General features: G+C 41.8%; 1 protein-coding gene and 1 pseudogene across 1 annotated transcript; one reads left to right on the forward strand and one right to left on the reverse strand.

Annotated features, from left to right (window-relative positions):
* Window positions 1–11: 11 nt before the first annotated feature.
* LOC114441373 (F-box only protein 21-like) lies at window positions 12–4704 on the reverse strand. Its single transcript, XM_028414269.1, has 12 exons — window positions 4447–4704; window positions 3758–3893; window positions 3502–3611; window positions 3217–3338; window positions 2949–3095; window positions 2600–2736; window positions 2381–2517; window positions 2062–2241; window positions 1693–1825; window positions 1256–1446; window positions 1024–1181; window positions 12–439 (listed from the first exon to the last, which is right to left on the reverse strand). Exons 1-12 carry the CDS (start codon window positions 4668–4670, stop codon window positions 198–200), a joined length of 1917 nt encoding a protein of 638 aa, XP_028270070.1. The 5' UTR covers window positions 4671–4704; the 3' UTR covers window positions 12–197.
* Window positions 4705–5186: 482 nt separating this feature from the next.
* Window positions 5187–16265, forward strand: LOC114441649 (merlin-like; annotated as a pseudogene).
* Window positions 16266–17406: the final 1141 nt, after the last annotated feature.

Genomic DNA, 17406 nt, shown 5'->3' on the forward strand with positions numbered 1-17406 from the left:
ATGTTTTCGCAAATACACTGTGGTATTTGATACGCGAGTGAAAGCAACAACAATATTATTTTTTTTTTTTAAATAAAAATCTGTCCCCTTGGATTAAGTCTTGGTGTATCTGCAACAAAACAACAGCTGAGTGGATTGTGAACTGAGAATGGGTGACCAGTAGTTGGTTAGCCCGGGTTTCTGGACGCAGGTTCTTGCTACATGGACATGGCGTGTTGGCTGTTTTGGTCGCTGGCAGGAGCCTCCTCTTGGTTCCCAGAGCCAGGTGTCAGTCTATGATAGAGCTCCTGCACCGTCCCAGAGGTCTCACCCATGTCCTCTGGGTATCGTGTCAGCAGTTCTTCATTGGCAACGTAGTGGGTGTCGGCAAACTCGGAGAAGTAGCGACCCACCTCTGGGTGACCAATCTCCAGTGGGGCTGAGTGGGGCTCCAGGTTCTCTGAGGAATAAAAGAAGGCATACCCGGATATTAAAAAAAAAAGTGGTTTATCAATAAAGTGTCAAATATGATTTACTCTGACATGGCAGCTTTATGTCCTATGAGCTACTGCAAGGCAGCAGATGTGAGTATTGAACGTTTAATCAATACACATCCATTTCACAGTCTGTAGAGACCAGTGCCGGCAGGTGAACACTACAGCAGTGGGCAGAGCAAAGATAACAGGTACAAACAATGAAAGCTGTGCTGCAACAGTGGAATATGTGACTCATACTATTAAAGGCTTTCTTTAAAAGACATAAATATCAGGCTGCAGCAGCTATGGTTCACAGACGTTCTCCATTAGGCTGCCAAACAACTTCCTAGTGCTCTGCCATTAGCAGACTTCCTCTCTGGTCAGGTTCCTTATAGGTTTAGCATTAATGTTTAGCTCATTCCAACAGGGTACCATCAACATAAAGAGTACTATGTAATATTGGTGTGGCAGATTTTAATATTTCAGCTTTATTTGCCTTAAAAATGAAAGTAAATGTGAGCTTTTGAGTCTTTTGACCATTTTTCAGGGACCATGCTGGGATTCTTACCCTGCGCTGCGTAGCGGCATGTTCCATCCTGCACGAGGACATTGTAAAAAGGCTGGTTCGCCCCATTGGACAGCTGGTGGACCCTCATGGTGGTGATCCACTCCTGGCTCATGGTGCATTTGGGGTCCCAGCCGTAGATCACACAGTTATAACCTGACCTGGTGGAGAAGGTGGAACAAGGTGCTTTAATAGTGGACAAATGTCTGGAAAACCACATCCTAGTGTGACCTACCTCTTATGTTTCATAATAAGGCCGACGGAATACTGGACCTCCAGGTGTTCTGGAGCGCAGCGCTTCTTCACTTCAGGTGTTACTGGATGTTTCTTGTGCTGGATGTGCTCCAGTGTGTGCTGCACCAAGTAACCCACTGCCCCATGCTGAGAGGGATCCAGTGCCTGGATGTGCTGCAGGATGTCTAGCACCTGTAACCATGTACATACAGTGAGGTAAGATGAAATAAGACCTCTGAGTTCAACACAATGATTTGTCACCAGACAAGACCAGCACAGTTGTTACTGCTTCACACTGACTGGACTGAATGTAATGAAATATTAAAATCATAGTGTATCTGAGCGCAGACACAGCATCAGCAGAATTTCAGTTTAATTACACTGATGTAAGTGGGCTGGACTCGAGTTATTTCTTAACCACACATTGCATATCCTGACCTTTTCTGGCCAGATTCCCAGGTGGAAGTAGAGACGTGCCTGCAGCAGCAAATATTGCACATTATCAGGGTTGATTGTGAGGTAGAGGTCCAGCGAGTCTCTTAGCAGCTGGTAGGATTTCTCATTGCCCTCCCTGAAAGAAATCACACAGTGCAGATAATGGAATTTTAATAGGAGATTGCATGAATGTATTCATTTAATTTTAGCAACCACCAAATGTATGCTGTGGCTCTCTCTCCCCTTCTTTAATGACAATGCAATTTGCTGGACTAACACGGTATTACTTTGGGTAAAACCTCCATCTGCGCTCTGCAGTCTATTAAATAGAGGTGAGCCTTCAGTGACTGCCATGTGTTCAGTGTCTCTTACCCCCTCTTGCCAATGTTGAGCAGATTTCCCACCATCCTGAGCAGCACCTCTGTGGTGCTGATGGCACTGTAATAATCTGCCGTCACCTGGTGGCCAATGAGGTACTCGCACTCCTTTGCCGTCAGCTGCTTGCCTTTACCAAAGGCGTCAATGTAGACAAAATCATAGATGTCCTCACTCCTGCAGAAATAGTGACAATGTTATCAGTGTCAACTCTGTCACAAGGTCTGCGTTCTCCATTTAGAAAATAAATATGATTTAATTTCTAATATAGAAATTATGTTAAAATTTTTAAAATAATTATAAATTCAATCCACACCCCTTTGGTTTCTGGCACCAACGCAGAAGAAAGTGATTGGGAAAGTTGACAGGCTCCAGCCGAACACCCAGCTTCCGTGCCAGTGTCATGTAGAGAACAGAGAGGCTGATGGGAATGCCTGTGTGGCGTTGTAGCACCTAAATGATGAATAAGACTTTGAGCAAAAACAATCCAAAATGATAAATACATGCTTCTGAATTGAGAAACTGGGGGATCTACCTGGTGGATGTAAGAGTTGAGCGGGTTGTAGTAGTCACACTCATTGCCTTTGTATTGAAGCTGCTCATACAAGACAGAATTTAGGGCACACACCACCTGCCTCTGGAGCTCAAAGTCCTCCACAACCAGACAGTCACCTAAACCACACGCAAGAAATAAAGCTCCATCAGGTGTTTACCTAAAGGGAAAAATATAGATTCTGCACAGCTGGCATCTCTGCCAAATACATTTACTTGTATTGACTCAAGTATTAGCCTAAGGCATTCAGGGCTGATAAATATTGGAAAAAAACTGCTGAAGGAAAAAGAAAATGGCAACTTTTCTTCCCAAGTTCTATGAAAAAACTCACCCTGAGCGATCCGCAGGCTGGGGTGAGACGGGTTCTTGATTCTCAGCATCTTCTTCACTTTCTCTGTGATCTCATCCAGCTGGACTGATATGTTTTCCAGTGTGACGTCAGCCAGAGGGTTACAATACTGATCCACCAGTACAGCCCCTAAAGTGCCAGATAAGTCCATACAACAAAGTGCAACCATCAAGGTAAGTTAAAGGGCAAAGCCATGCTGTAAGAACAAGTGAAGATAAATATAACAGGTGATGTTACACTGATCCCTCACCTTCCAAAGCTGACTGCTGCTCAGCGGGCCGCTCCAGAAAGGTCTTCAGACTCCTCAGGATGTTCTGCTGTCTCAGGAAGTAAAGGATTTTCTTTGCATAGTACTTCAATGTCAAACTTTTCCTGATGACAGGTAAAAACAAAAACACAGGAGGGACACAACACATCAAGGGCTTTTTATAATCACAGAGGTCTCCGAGAGGATTAACATCAACACCTAAACCCCCATTTTAATTGCAGAAGTGACCGCTGAGGTTTTACCCTGTGGTTTTACCATAGCACTCACCTCTTGTCAGAGTTCAGAATGAAGAGGAGCTCATCTTCGCAGAAGTGCTCCGGCATCCCGAGCGACTCAATCTCTGCAAAGCTGTCTCCCAACACCTGGCCAACGCATGGCTGAGTTACAGATCTCTGGGTTAGTGTGGAACATGAACAGCTCACACAGATCACAATGAGGATTTTAATTTCAATCATTCAAAATTAATGCAACTGCACTGATTGCAGCAGATATAATAAGACTATATGCATTCTTGACTACTTACAACCTCTGTGAAGAATCTCTTTGAGAATGATTCCACAGTCCTTCGTATTTGTATACCAACTCGGTGCCGTGTTTTGTACTCTCTGAGCCAGTCGCAGCACTCGTTCTGACGGTAAAACCTCTGCAGCCTTGGCCATCTGTTGATAAAGGAAGTAACAACGTAAAGTCACCAGCACTTCTGAGCATGCTCAAAAATCAGTTTAGCAGCCTGCTATTGCTCCAAGCAGAGAATGCAGACTTTTTTTTCTCCCCCTCTTGTCTTTACTAAGAGGAGAGGAGTGGAGCTCACAGCCAAGTAAGTCAGGAGGAGGGCTCTGCTTTTGCCAAGGGCTGCACTCTTCTGCAGTTCACAGGCTAGTACACACAACATTCAAGGTCACACAAATTCGTTTTGCGTGTTCTGCACACAGAATACGATATGAATTCGTATAAGTAAATGATTTAAAACAAGCATCCACCCCCAAGAGGAGAATCTACACACCGGCCTGTCGTAGTGGTTAATTTGGTGCATCAGCAGAATGTCAACGGCTGACAGCTGCCTGTTCATCAAACGAGCCTACCTTCAAGTAGGCGTTCGCTATTTAGGGCTCTAAAGCAAGGTAATTAATAGAAGAGGACGAGTATTTCCCTCGGCAAATAAAGTACATTTGTCATAAACCCGCAGATTTGCCACAAATAAAATCATAGCACCTGAGTTTGTATTGGTGTCCCCAGACCTTCCCCCTTCCATGGCAAACGTCGTGTAGCCGCTTGCAGCAGCAGGAAACGTTACAAATGTCGACATGTTTGAGGACAGGGAAGCACAGGATGTGTTCGAGTAACTCGGTCGGCAGGTCGGTCAGTCTTTTTGTTTGGGAGTCGGAAATAATCCCATTAAGACTTGGTTGTCCCTCTCTGGCTACAGACGTCGCCATCTTTACTGTTTACCCCGATTACCTCATTGCTTTGGCGCCGCCCCTTTATGGCGCAGGGGGCCGGGCTGAGGGCGGGGCCTTAGCAAGGTAGTCGAATGTGATTGGCTGTGCAGTGAGAAGAAGACAGGAAGTGGTGTTGCCTTCAAAGTCCCAGGAACATACAGACTTTTACGCAATATATCACTGGCCAAAACAAATGCCAGCTTTCAAACAATCTGGTACTTCTTTTCTTTAATAAATCATTTATTAGGGTTTAATATTATCCATATATTAGTCATTACATGACCTAAAAATGGGCACAAAACAACAAAGCTAGGGGGAATTATATAATAGTGGCATACGATTTATTTTTTACATTTTTATTATTTTATAACATCCCATCTCCCTATTCTTGTTTTTACTAAGCTATAATAATTTAATCTGTCTTAAAAATGTTATTATTATTATTAAATATGTGTTACGGTGTTATTACGATATTCGTGACGCTCCTTGAACGCAGCAATGCTTTTAGGATAAGATAGCTAGTTAGCAGCAGTTAGCTAGCGCTTCGTTATTTACATAGTTTACATATTACTAAATACATTTATAGAGCAGATGTATTAAAAAAAGAATTGATCGGACGCGTAAATTTGAGAGTTGACGGATTTGACTCTAGACACGTGTGAATGTAGCGCGTTATTGTATATAAAGTTAACTTAGCGAACGTTAGCAGCTACTACCCTGTACTTATCATGTGTTTAATAACTTTTTCTTTTGTGTCTAACAAGAGAAACTAACACACATTGTTAATTAAGGACACAATAATAACAAATGACATGTCCATAAAGGCTTACGCAAATTTTAAAGGACCAGAGCATCTTATCACTGAGAGCTGAAGCAAAGTTGTGCTTATATTTTGATAACTATCCATGCTAAATGATTCATCTGTTGTCTTCGCCATAGTGTAGAATAAGATGGACACAATGCCTTGACTGTAAGTAGGAACTCTAGGGTGGAATATTTCAGTTGTTAGTTACCTTATTACCTGTACACCATGGCAAGTGCTTTGGCAGCAAAAATGGGATTTAACTCACTGTTGAGGAAAACAAGCAAGAAACTCAATGTCAGGATCTGCACGATGGAGTCAGACATGGAGTTCAGCTGTGAGGTATGTTTACACACTTTTCTATTTCCATAGAAAGTGCCATACCTTGTCTACATTTGTGTGCATATAGTTCTTCCCTCATGCACTACAATTGTCTGATTTTGGAATGATCTATGAGGACAACTTAATTTCTATTTGTGCAGGCTATTAGTTTTTTCTTAAAATACATATGATTTTTCTTTTACTGTTTGACACTAGATGGCAGCAAGTAATAATGAACACACCAAGTCACCGCAGATGCTTTAATACAGAGAGAACAGCATACTTGTTATAATGTGTCTTTGTCTTATGCAGCAATGAAATCAATGATATTTTAGTAGCATCACTGATTGCAGTATGGGACTTACTGAAATGCATTTGCCAGTAAAGTAAAGTAAAAAAGTGTTTCCAGTCCGTCATATGGCAGGATTATGCCATATTTTTGTCATATGGCAAAATTACTTGCAGACGCCATGCCTGTATTTAAAAGGGAGGGACCCCACCAAAGTCTGCAGTTGGTAATTACACACTGCAGCATAATGTTAGTACAGGTCTCTGTTTTCTGTGCTTGGATGATGATTGTATCAATTATAGGCTTAGTAAATAGCATTTAACATTGATTGGACATATATATGGTCAAAAGTTTATTCAGCCTTGCATAAGAACTGTTTAAATTGTCCAGGTTGCTGGTCCATGAGGCATGGTGGAGCTTATATTCCTAATTTCTTGCCGTTTTTTAACCAGGTTTTCCACACAACCTTGAATGCATTGACAGTAGCCTGCACTCTGTGTTACCTCAGAGGGCCAGAGATGAAAGCCGTTTTAAATTGGATATGTCCGCCCAATGTGTCTCCCTATAGCTCTCAGCTGGATGGGGAGAGTATATACGGTTCCCTGCCTATTAGGTCCTTGATGGAAATACCAGTATGTCAGGTTCACTAGACACCTATATATGGCCAGCGGTATATGGGCTTTCAAATGTAAACCTAGAGTTTAATCATTTTCACTTTACCTGCAGCACAAGAACTCAATTCAACACATTTTTAGTAACAAATAATTTCTGAATAATAACATTATAATCGGTTCCTCAGGTGAAGTGGAAAGGAAAAAGACCTTTTTGACTTGGTGTGCCGGACTCTTGGACTAAGGGGAGACGTGGTTCTTTGGATCCAGTACAACATCAAGGACACAGTTGCTTGGCTGAAGATGGAAAAGAAGGTGGTTCTTGTATTATATGTGTTATAAGCTGTTAATATTATAAATGAATGAGGAAAGGAATCGAGTTACTCAGTGGACGATGTTGATTTTCCTTTCTGGTTTCATTGTTGCAGGTTCTAGATCAGGACGGTGCCAAAGGAGGAACCAATCACCTTCACTTTCTGGCCAAGTTTTACCCTGAAAACGCTGAAGAGGAGCTAGTGCAAGATATCACACAGCATCTCTTCTTTCTACAGTAACTGTACATAATATATTAAACAGTAATACAGGTTTTCTCACTTTAATGTAAACCTAATTGTTCAGAAATGATTCTCGTTTTTATTCTCCTACCCTGCCTTCTATGCATGCTATATGTGTGTGTGAATGATGCTATAAAGGTGCTATATGCTATTTTTTTGTACACTCAATTGGTGGACATACTTTTCTGCCGCTTTTGAAGTTGAAATTGCTTCAGGCTTACAGGTAAACCTGTACTCCAACATGCATTTTAAATGAATCCATCTCTTACTGCCTGGCTAGAGGACGTCTTTTATACAGGTGTGCTGTGTTTCAGGCTTTAAGAAAAAGATTCAAAAAGATTATTACCACTTTATACTTTAAAGGTAGGGTAGGAGATTTCATTCTGATGCACTTTTTGTTAAATTAGTGTAACTTCTCTTTACAATCCGATAGCAACCAATTAGTTCGGCAGTTTCGCATTAAAACGAAGAATATGAATCATCTGTGGAAGCTATAAAACACTAAAAACATCAGCCAATCCTCCGGGTGGACCCTGCGCGGAGTATTGTCTGGTTGTCACTCTCTTCCTGCTCTGCGTGCACCAGAGAGGTACGTGCATGATGGCTGAAGTCACAGACCAGGTAATGCGCGTCCATGTGATTGGGAGGCGTGGCTTCGGGGTGAGCTCTGAGAAAAAAGGGGCGTGTGTTTACTTTCCAAATCTGGCTGACTCTCACTGAGTTTTCAAAATCTCCAACCCTACCTTTAAAGATAGCTGTGTTACAACAGTACACCACATCCTCTTTACCCTTGCGCACTCCGCATTTGGCTAACGTACTGTCAGTGGCTTCACAACAGTTCTGATCCAGTGCCACTGGATCCCCAGAAGGGGGCACACATCTGAGTTTCTCTTTAAGTTTTGACTAAGGCACTCTGTTGTACACCCCCCCCCCCCCCCCCCAATTGTCCCCAGTCTGATTGTGTGCAGCCATGTGGAATCAATGCACAACATATTACCGCTGCCCTTTCTATCCACTTAATACTCTCTGGGAATTCCTGTGGAGCCTGCCACACCATACCCCTTGCAAGAAATAGGGATTTTGTAACTGTGCTCTCAGCCTCCAATACCACCAGCCACATTTATCAATTACCAATTAGGCTTTAAGGGCTCAGTTATTGGCCCAGTTAATGACATATTCTCTATGGGATGCTTGTCCCCCCCATAGTCCTCCAATCATAGTCAGCCTATTGTGCTGGTGTACTTTTATATATTTTGCATTTATATATAACTGCAGTGCACAACATTTGGATAGAGGTCCTTAACTATTTGTGGCGTATAAATGTCTCTTGGCATCCTTTATCTGTTTAAAGGTAGTTATTTATTACTGAGGGAAGCCTTGTTTAAAATAGACTGCAGCCAGTAAATTACTCAACAGTTAAAGTAGTGCATATCTACAAGCGACGAGAAGAATACCAATGTGTAGTACCTCGCATCGTCTGTCTTCTTATTACCTCGCTCTCATTAATTCCCGTAATGTCAGGAGGCGGCCTCTGCTCAGATAGTGTCACAGGCATGACAGCTGGATTAGTGCTTATCACAAATGATCACCGACCTGGATATAAACACACACACACACACTCGTAGACACACTGCTTACACACTTTAGACCACGTACACAAACAGACACATGTACATCTTTGTCACATCAGCCTGTAATCTTCGCTACAACATAGTCTCATTTGTGAAGCAGATTGCAGCCTCGGCCTCTTCAGTGCTCGCCACGATTAGGGAGCTGTCACCTCTGGCTCCACACCTTTGTGGGTTTAAAACAAGAGTAGACAGCATGACTGGCTGGTTTGAAGCATTAAATTGCCTTATATAACCACAGCTAAGGCACGTTTGACCCGCCTTAGGATGCGGCTCTGTGTGTACCCTTGCAACTTTGTGATTCAATTTGTTTGACGGGTGATGGGGTTTTGGGTGGTGACACCTGGCAGGTAGCAGCACTTTAATCTGGTGGGAGCTTGTTACAGAGGATTGAAACCCGTTTTAAGAATTCATGTTATTACAGTGATCCATGACAGCGAAGTCAACACTTGTAAACAACCACCTTTCCTCAAGCTATGAACTGTAGATTTTAACCTTGAATTTGTCACTCTCAAATTCACACACATAGAAACAGCTTCCCTTAGAGTGCAGAAGTAACACAAATCATAAAAAATGGGGAGTGTTTTGCTTTAATTAGGACCGGCAGAGTGATATTCTTGGAGCAGCTTCATGATCATATGAAATTCTGCCAGTTTAGATGCACATATAGTTCCTACCTTGGTGTCTAATAGGTCCCCATGTGAATATGATATTTACATCCTACAGTATTTATTTGGCACAGTTTATGCTGTTTCCAAAAACACATCAGTTTGCATGGGATGCACTTTTTTCAGGCAACCAAAAATCAGTATGTGAAGAATACTTTATAGCTGTATATGGATAAAGTAGAATAAAGGGAGTGTAGTTCTGGTGGTCACCAGCTCAGTTGTCAGAAAATTGTTTGACCCGCGCTGTCACCCTCCTTTTTAAGGTATCACATCTTGTCTCCTCATGCACGAGTCAAGTTAGATCACCTATAAATCTGATTGAGGTCCTTCATGTCTCGGTGTCATTTTGCTTGTCTCATGGAAATCAATATGATAATGATTTGCTGTCTTGATTTGAACTGTAGGAACTTTCCTCTCTAAACCCAGCCTTATGTGGAATTGTCTTTTGTGCTGCTTCAGTATTAAAAGGTTAGATGTTGATTTGGCAGAATGTACAGCATATTAGTAGCATTGTTTGTTCCGAAGTTATGTTTGTTCATTTAAAATGTGAGCAGTAAATGGGGATTGCTTTTATATTTAGGTGTGTAGCAAAATTAGCACTGCTTCAAAGCTAAAAGAGAATATATTCGGTGTTTCACAGGTGAAGAAGAAGATCCTTGAGGAAGAGATTCACTGTCCTCCTGAGGCGTCGGTGCTCCTGGCTTCCTACGCTGTTCACGCCAAGGTGATTTCTTTCGTACATCCTTTTTGTAATGTGTCCTTCCAAACAGTACAGAAAGACCTGCCTACCGTTATCACCCAAGGGCCTTGATTTTTATAATCTTCTTACATCTGGCCTCCCCCCAGAAAAGTCATACATCAGCTACAGCTGATCCAGATATCTATCCAGCTATCAGAGTCCCGATAAGGACCAGAAGAGCATGCGTTGCACTTTCAGTCTACGGTTTTGGTATTGATTTCTACTTCTTTTACTTTTTCATGAAGTGCTACAGGGCTTTGGATAAAATGCTTTTAAATGTACAAACCAGGAGTTTTCCAGCTCGTCCAGAAGCTCGTCCTCTTAAGTAACTGCTTTAAAATGCAGACTAAACACCTCCACTTTCACAGCATCTGACTGCTTGAGCAGCCACCCAACAGATATGCAGGCAGCAGAAATGAAAGTCACTTTCTGTTCTTACTGTTCTGTAATCTCTCTGCAGGAGAATCATGGATTAACCATTTTGTGTTCAGAACTAGTGACTGGGTGGATGGGTTGAATATACAAAGCATGGGATCAAAAACTGCATCATATGGCTACTGATTTGTTGACATAAGCAAAGTAGATCATGCAAATCATTGCAGTTTCCTTAAGTAAATATGAATTTTTATTCTGTCATTAATATGGTATCAGATTGTACAACCTGTTTTTTTTGGTGTTGTTTTCAAATCACTTCTATTCCTATGGCTTTAAGTATGAAATATATGACTGGCATTAACTGGTATAGTATAGGTTTTCATTTTTTAACCTAACATTACACATTATAGTCACATTATTCATTTGAAAGGCACTACTTTGTTTGATTTATATTGGTAAAAGGATCAGGTTACCTGTAGTCTATGGATCACTCCACAGGAGAGAATTCCCTTAATAAACCTCAAGCGATTGCAGTCGTTTTGGTTGAAGGATCCTATATCTATGAAATCCACCGCTCCAAAAAAAAAAAGAAAAAAGATAGGGAGCCTTGGATTGCAGCATTTTGACAGGCAGACAGGGTCTAGTGAAGCTGGAGCTCTACCTTTAAAGATTTGGCCGACAGTCCTCAGAGACTTCGCCTTTCCTGTGCCAATTTAACAGACAGAGAGCTGGAAGACACTGTGTGGATCGAGAAAATCAGCAAATCAGCTTGAACCTTGTGCTCTGTGGTGTCAGCACCCGCAATCTGGAAACAGCACAAAATATGGAGCACAATCTGTTTCCATTTAATCAGCAGTCCACTTTGATTAGAGGCAGTATGAGTGAAATTGGCATTGTATGAAGTAGACAGGTACTTGTTTAGTAATGCAGCTGCTGAGTTTTTGGCAGACTTTGTCCTTTCTCTTTCTCTCATCATCTGTTTCTGTGCAGAACCACCGTGCAGCCAGTGAAGTGGAGTATATCACACAGTGGGGTCTACTTTAGTGCACTGGCTCATCTTTATCATGATTATGCGGACCTGAAGATAGCAATAAGAGGAGTAAAGACATATTCCAAGATGGCTTTAATGTTTAAAAGAATTCTTTCATAACGTGAATCACAGCTCTGTTCAGGTACGGAGTCTCACACAGAATCCGTGTGTGTGTAATCAGTTTCCTGGCTGAGGAGGTGCTGTATAATTTACAACAGGCACAGCAGGAAGCTATAAAAGCTACCATTACCTTGTATGAGTTGCAACGAGTGAATCAATAGAGGGGATAATAGGTGGATAGTTATAGTGAAGGAATTTGTGTGTGTGCTCAAAGGCTTTGACTGATTACCTTACTATTGTGTGCATGGATACATGACACAGACTAATGTAAATACAGTCAGGTTAAAGGACTTTAACCATACAAAACCAAGTCATTAATAAACAATCATACAATTAGTATGCCCATAAGTTAAGAGTTGAAACATGAGCCTGTGGCTTCATATTGTTGAGATCTATAGAGCTCTTTTAGTCCTTAAATACAAAGTTTGGCAACGGATTTAAACCAAATTCTTTGCAACATTTAAGGGAAATCATCGTCAACTGGTGCAGATTTCAGGCGACTGTGACTTTCCATCCCAGATAATTGAACCAAGAGCAGAGAACCCTGTGATTTCATCCCTTCGTCTGCAGGTATTCTTGCAACTGTTGAGAGATTTCACAGATTTAACATGCATAATAAGAGGAAGAGCCTTTGCTGCTGGAGATGTTATGGTGTGTGTGTGTCTGCTCTGCTGCCTCAGGGACAGCTTACAGTCACTGATTTATGATTTATGCAGCAAATCAAAGAGTACTTGAAGAAAATGTGAGGCCATCTGTCCAAAAGTTAAACTGAACTGGAAGTGGACCTTCCCAAGTATTGGTTTTAAGCACACAGGAAAATCCTCCTGTGCCTGTTTTATCATAGAGTAATATTGAATTTTCTCATTTATTTCCATGAATAAAGGGGAAAAATGTCTGTTCATTAACTTTATGTGTTGGAACTGCTTCAAAGAGAATCAAATCTTTTCTTGTCCAAATATGTCAAAACAACCGAACAATTTTCCTGTCGTTTTTTTAACACCTGACTCTATGTGTCTGCTCTGTGAGCCTGTGGGTTTTCAGAGGTTTTCAGTGCCTCCTGCTTTGTATTCTGTGCGGGTGCAGAGCTACAGGGAGGTGTTGACAGGGAATTTCAAGAAACAGCCTCTCTGGAAAAATGCAGGGGGAGTCACTTTGCACAGAGGTTGAGCCGAGAGCGAGGTTGTCTCCTCTCAGCTGTGTGTGGCGTGGAGATGCGTGTCCAGCTGTGACAAACTAACAGGCGTGAATGGTGCAGGTGGGAATCATAGTGTTGGAATCAAGACTTGTACTGTAGCTAAACTCCAGGCTGTGGCAGTTTTTATTTTTATTTAAAAAGTGATGAACTCCAATGCAGGTGAACAGCTAAGCTGAGCTGCATTTTTCCAGGTTCAGTCCGGGCCACCTGAAGGTTTTTTCAGTTCTCTCCGTCAGCTCAGCTTTGACTTGAGAATATGCAAATCCTGCTTCACTCTCCTGTCCTGCCTGTCATAATATTGATGGTCACCACAGTTTGAATGAGCCAGCATTAGCATGAGGGACAATAAGACATGGAGGATGGAAACATACAGTAGCTGGTGAGGCGTCAATTCAGTCAAAAGTATTGGAAAAGTTGGAAATCATTTGTGTAGAGATATAAAATCAGAAATGACTTTGTGTTGTGTGCCAACCATCAGCGATCCCCACAGACCCACACAGAATAATAATTTATTTCATTGGTCAAAGCGCACTTCCAGCTATGAGAACCCTGTGTTCGTCACTATTGTACTGTAAATTGATTTTCTTCAAAGTGGACTGTGTGAGAAATACATTCCAGTTCCAGGAGCCCATTCAGTAGCAGCTCTATTGAACTATAATACAGCCTTTCATCTGTGGTCACTGTTGAGCTGCTGGTGATAGTTGTTAACTGAAAATATTGACATGGAGCGATCAATTGCTGTTAGTTCAGATGTGTTTGAAATGGGGAGAAGAAAGGTAAGTAACCAGGAAGTATCAAGAGCATTGCCACTAGCAAAATGCTACCTTCTGAGCTGATGCCCGATGGTGTCATAGCACCTTTATAAGTCTATATATCACCGATGGCCCCTGGCGTCTCCACTTTGTTTGGCACTACACTAGTGTCGTCAGGCTTTGCAGTCTGTGAGAGATTATTAAATTCGGCTGGTGTGCACAGTAATAAAATCCAAGTAATCCACATAATGAACGTCTAAATACTATGAGCACAACAAAACACCACTATTAGTTATTTACCTAATTATAGGCTGAGCTGCATTTAAAGGATTTTGATTTATTACGTGCAAACAGGCTGAAGTCCGTTATTAAAAAGTAATCTCTATTGTAACACATGCACAGCATAGTAATGCAAAGATATAAACGTTCACTTAACCTGCTTACATAAATCTGCAGTCGTAGCCCGCTCTTTACCGTGGCTACATGTAGAATTCAAATCATTCCTCCAGTGTTGCAGTAGCCCACAGGAAAATCCCTCTGTCACTGAGTCACACCTAATCCGTTGATATCCCTCCTCAAACAAGCATGTTATCATTTGTACCCCAGCTGAATGATGAAATGAGATGTCCCAGAGATATCTTTAATGGCATCATTTACACCGTCTCCTAACAACTGGGCCGCAGGGCGTGCAGTGCACATTAATGACCGGCAGACAGACCAGCCTCCATTCACTCTCCTTTTTCTTAGAAGCACTATGGTTTCATCTCATGAACACCTCCCAGGAGAGGCATTGTCTGGGCCGTTATTGGCTGGAACGTGGATAGTGGCCATTAGTTTGGAGAGATTTTAATCATTTTGGCACTTCTGCTCTATTTTACAGTACGGAGACTACGACCCCAATGTCCATAAACCTGGCTTCCTGGCTGAGGAGGAGCTGTTGCCAAAGAGGGTGAGTGACAGCTGGCTGACTCATTGTCATTCAGTGACAGAAGATGTTGGCATGTCTTATTATCTTGCACTGTAGGTGTCACTGCATGGTCGTAATCAGTATGGATATCTGTGTCTCCATTTCAGGTGATTAACTTGTACCAGATGACTGCAGAAATGTGGGAGGAGAGGATCACGGCGTGCTACGCAGAGCACAGGGGCAGGACGAGGTAAAGACTGCGGCACTGAACTGGGCTGCTGGAGAGTTCTACAGTCATCAGCACAAATTCACTTCTGAGTTCACATAGGATGTGCTCAAAAGAAGTTGGCATCACAAGAAGTTTTATGTAGGAGACTACTTTAAAACCAGATGAAATGCATTTTTTTTCCTAAAGGAAAAGGGATTCATAGATTCACAGTATACTACATCCACTGTTGACCATGAATGTGTCAGCACTATGTCCACAGCTTATAAATTAACAAGTAACAAGTAATCACAATCAAAATTCATATGACTGAAAATCATATATTTGCTTTAATAAAGATAAAATTGAGTGAAATTTAGTAGCGGCACGTGCCACTAAACTGAGTTGAAAAGGGATCCAGAGCAAGAGATGAGATGTGAGATGTGGAGCGTCTTTAAGCTCTGTGGGGTGGGGAGCTTTGAGCTGGAAAGTGAGTTCAAAAATCAGAAACCATAGCACCTTAAAAAGTAATAACTGAGCCACTGATGCTAATCAGGAAGCTAGTGCCGGGGCCTGCAGCTCATCTCCAGGTCGATTCATGCATTTTAAGGACACATCTTAGGCCACAGTACAAACTGATCTGGATGCCTTTAGCATTCATGTGGAGGGTTGTAAGCCAAGAGTGTGCAACTGGATGGCAGAAATATGTGGGGCATGGCTTCTTTGTTTCTAGTCAAGGAGGAGTTTAAGTATCTGTCCATGAGTAAACCAAGCCAGAACCCAGAATTAATTTACCATTGGTGTTAGGCTGTCCAGTTAAGGAAGGACCCATTAGCTAAAGATAAAGCTTTGGAATTAAAGGGATTAAAAATCTAAACGCAAACACCCAGAGAAGTCAAACAAAGAGCCGAAAACTGAACAGAAACCTTAAGAATAACTCTGCAGACAAGGTGAGCACAAGACTTAAAATACACAAGGGTTAACAAGACCAGGTGAAAACAATCGGGGCGGGTGCAGGTAATCACAGTGGAGGTAACAAAGACACATAAGACAACTTGACTTTAAATTAAAACAGGAGGAACAACCCAAACAGTAATGGAATAAACAAGACCACGTCCATATTCTTTTAGAACAGGATTCAAAATTTATTATCATCCCATCAAAGTATCTGACTCCATGTGCATCTGCATATCATTATTGCTCTGCACTTACACAACATCAATCCTTTTTCCAATCCAAGTCAGAATGTGCTTGGTGTCCAACCTAGTTCAGATTTGTTTACTTGGCATATTGCTATCTTGGCTGGTAAAACTTTAATGAAGCTTAAATCATCAATTTTCCAACCACCCATATCAAACAGCTAGTCATTAAAAGTGCAGGCACCAGAATGTCCTGATTTCTCCTCGCCCGTCAAAGTATGCTAATGTTTTTTTTTTTGCTGAGTTCACTCTGAAATTCAATCTGCTAACAATGCCGCAGTAGGTGAAGACGAAGAACTGTACACAGTATAGAGACTTGGAGTGTTGTTTTCCATCAAGCATGACCTTTAAAGCCTGTTAGGGAGTCATACTTGTGTTGTGTGTCAGTACTGTGCTTATGCTTTCACCCTCGCAAGAGTTTTTAGAGATCACACAGCACGACAGATGCTACACAACAAAAGCAGAGGAAACAAGGTCTGATGTCTTCCCCCCCCCCCTCTCCACTTCTGCACCTCCTCTCCTCCCACCCTTCTCTCCCTCTTCTCTCCTTTCCCTTGGATCCCTCTCAATCTCTTTTTTCCCCCTCCGTCTGTCTTTGAACCAGGGATGAAGCTGAGATGGAGTATTTAAAAATAGCTCAGGACCTGGACATGTATGGCGTCATTACTTCTTAATCAGGGTGAGCCAACGTTGCTTCGCTGTATCTATACAAAGTAAGCCAATATGAGAGATTAGGAGGTGTGTCATTTTCACCATGTTATGAAATCATAGTGGGAACACCAGCCTTAAACCAATTTGAGGCTCTGCATAGGATTTTTTTTAAGTGAGTCATAACAAAAATAAGCCTGTAACAATGAACGTGTTTACTAAAAAGTCAAGATATTTTAAGATGCCACCAGAAAGTCAACCTCAGCTTAAGTAATTTACCGTTCCATTACTTTTTTCCAAGTAAACAAGCACAGACTTCATATCCCTGCTTCCGACAAATTGTTTTGGCAAACAGAGCCACTGCCGTGCCACTTTTGTCAAACGCAGGTAGGAATGAATGTTGACTGGGAGGTAGTGGAATAGCTTTGTTTACTCTGCTGATGTGGTTTAGAATAAAAAGGGAACAGATCTTCTTCTGGGAGTGGACGCCCTGGGGCTGCATATCTACGAGCCAGACAATAAGCTGACACCCAAGTGCTCCTTTCCCTGGAACGAGATTCGCAACATCTCCTATAGCGACAAGGAGGTAAGAGGATCTGCTGCTGAAGGTAAAGATAAAAAAAATGAGTGTGACGGTGTTTAAGATGATTATTTTTTATCTCATTGAACATATATATATATATATATATT

The sequence above is a fragment of the Parambassis ranga genome, chromosome 9 (assembly GCF_900634625.1).
Source record: "Parambassis ranga chromosome 9, fParRan2.1, whole genome shotgun sequence".
Lineage (NCBI taxonomy): Eukaryota > Metazoa > Chordata > Actinopteri > Ambassidae > Parambassis > Parambassis ranga.

Coding starts and splice junctions, on each gene's coding strand:
- LOC114441373 (XM_028414269.1), bottom strand. CDS start 4,670: ATGGCGACGTCTGTAGCCAGAGAGGGACAACCAAGTCTTAATGGGATT. Junction 2,242..2,380: donor TGGTGCCAGAAACCAAAGGG/GTGTGGATTGAA, acceptor CTATTTCTGCAG/GAGTGAGGACATCTATGATT. Junction 1,447..1,692: donor TGGGAATCTGGCCAGAAAAG/GTCAGGATATGC, acceptor ACATGGTTACAG/GTGCTAGACATCCTGCAGCA.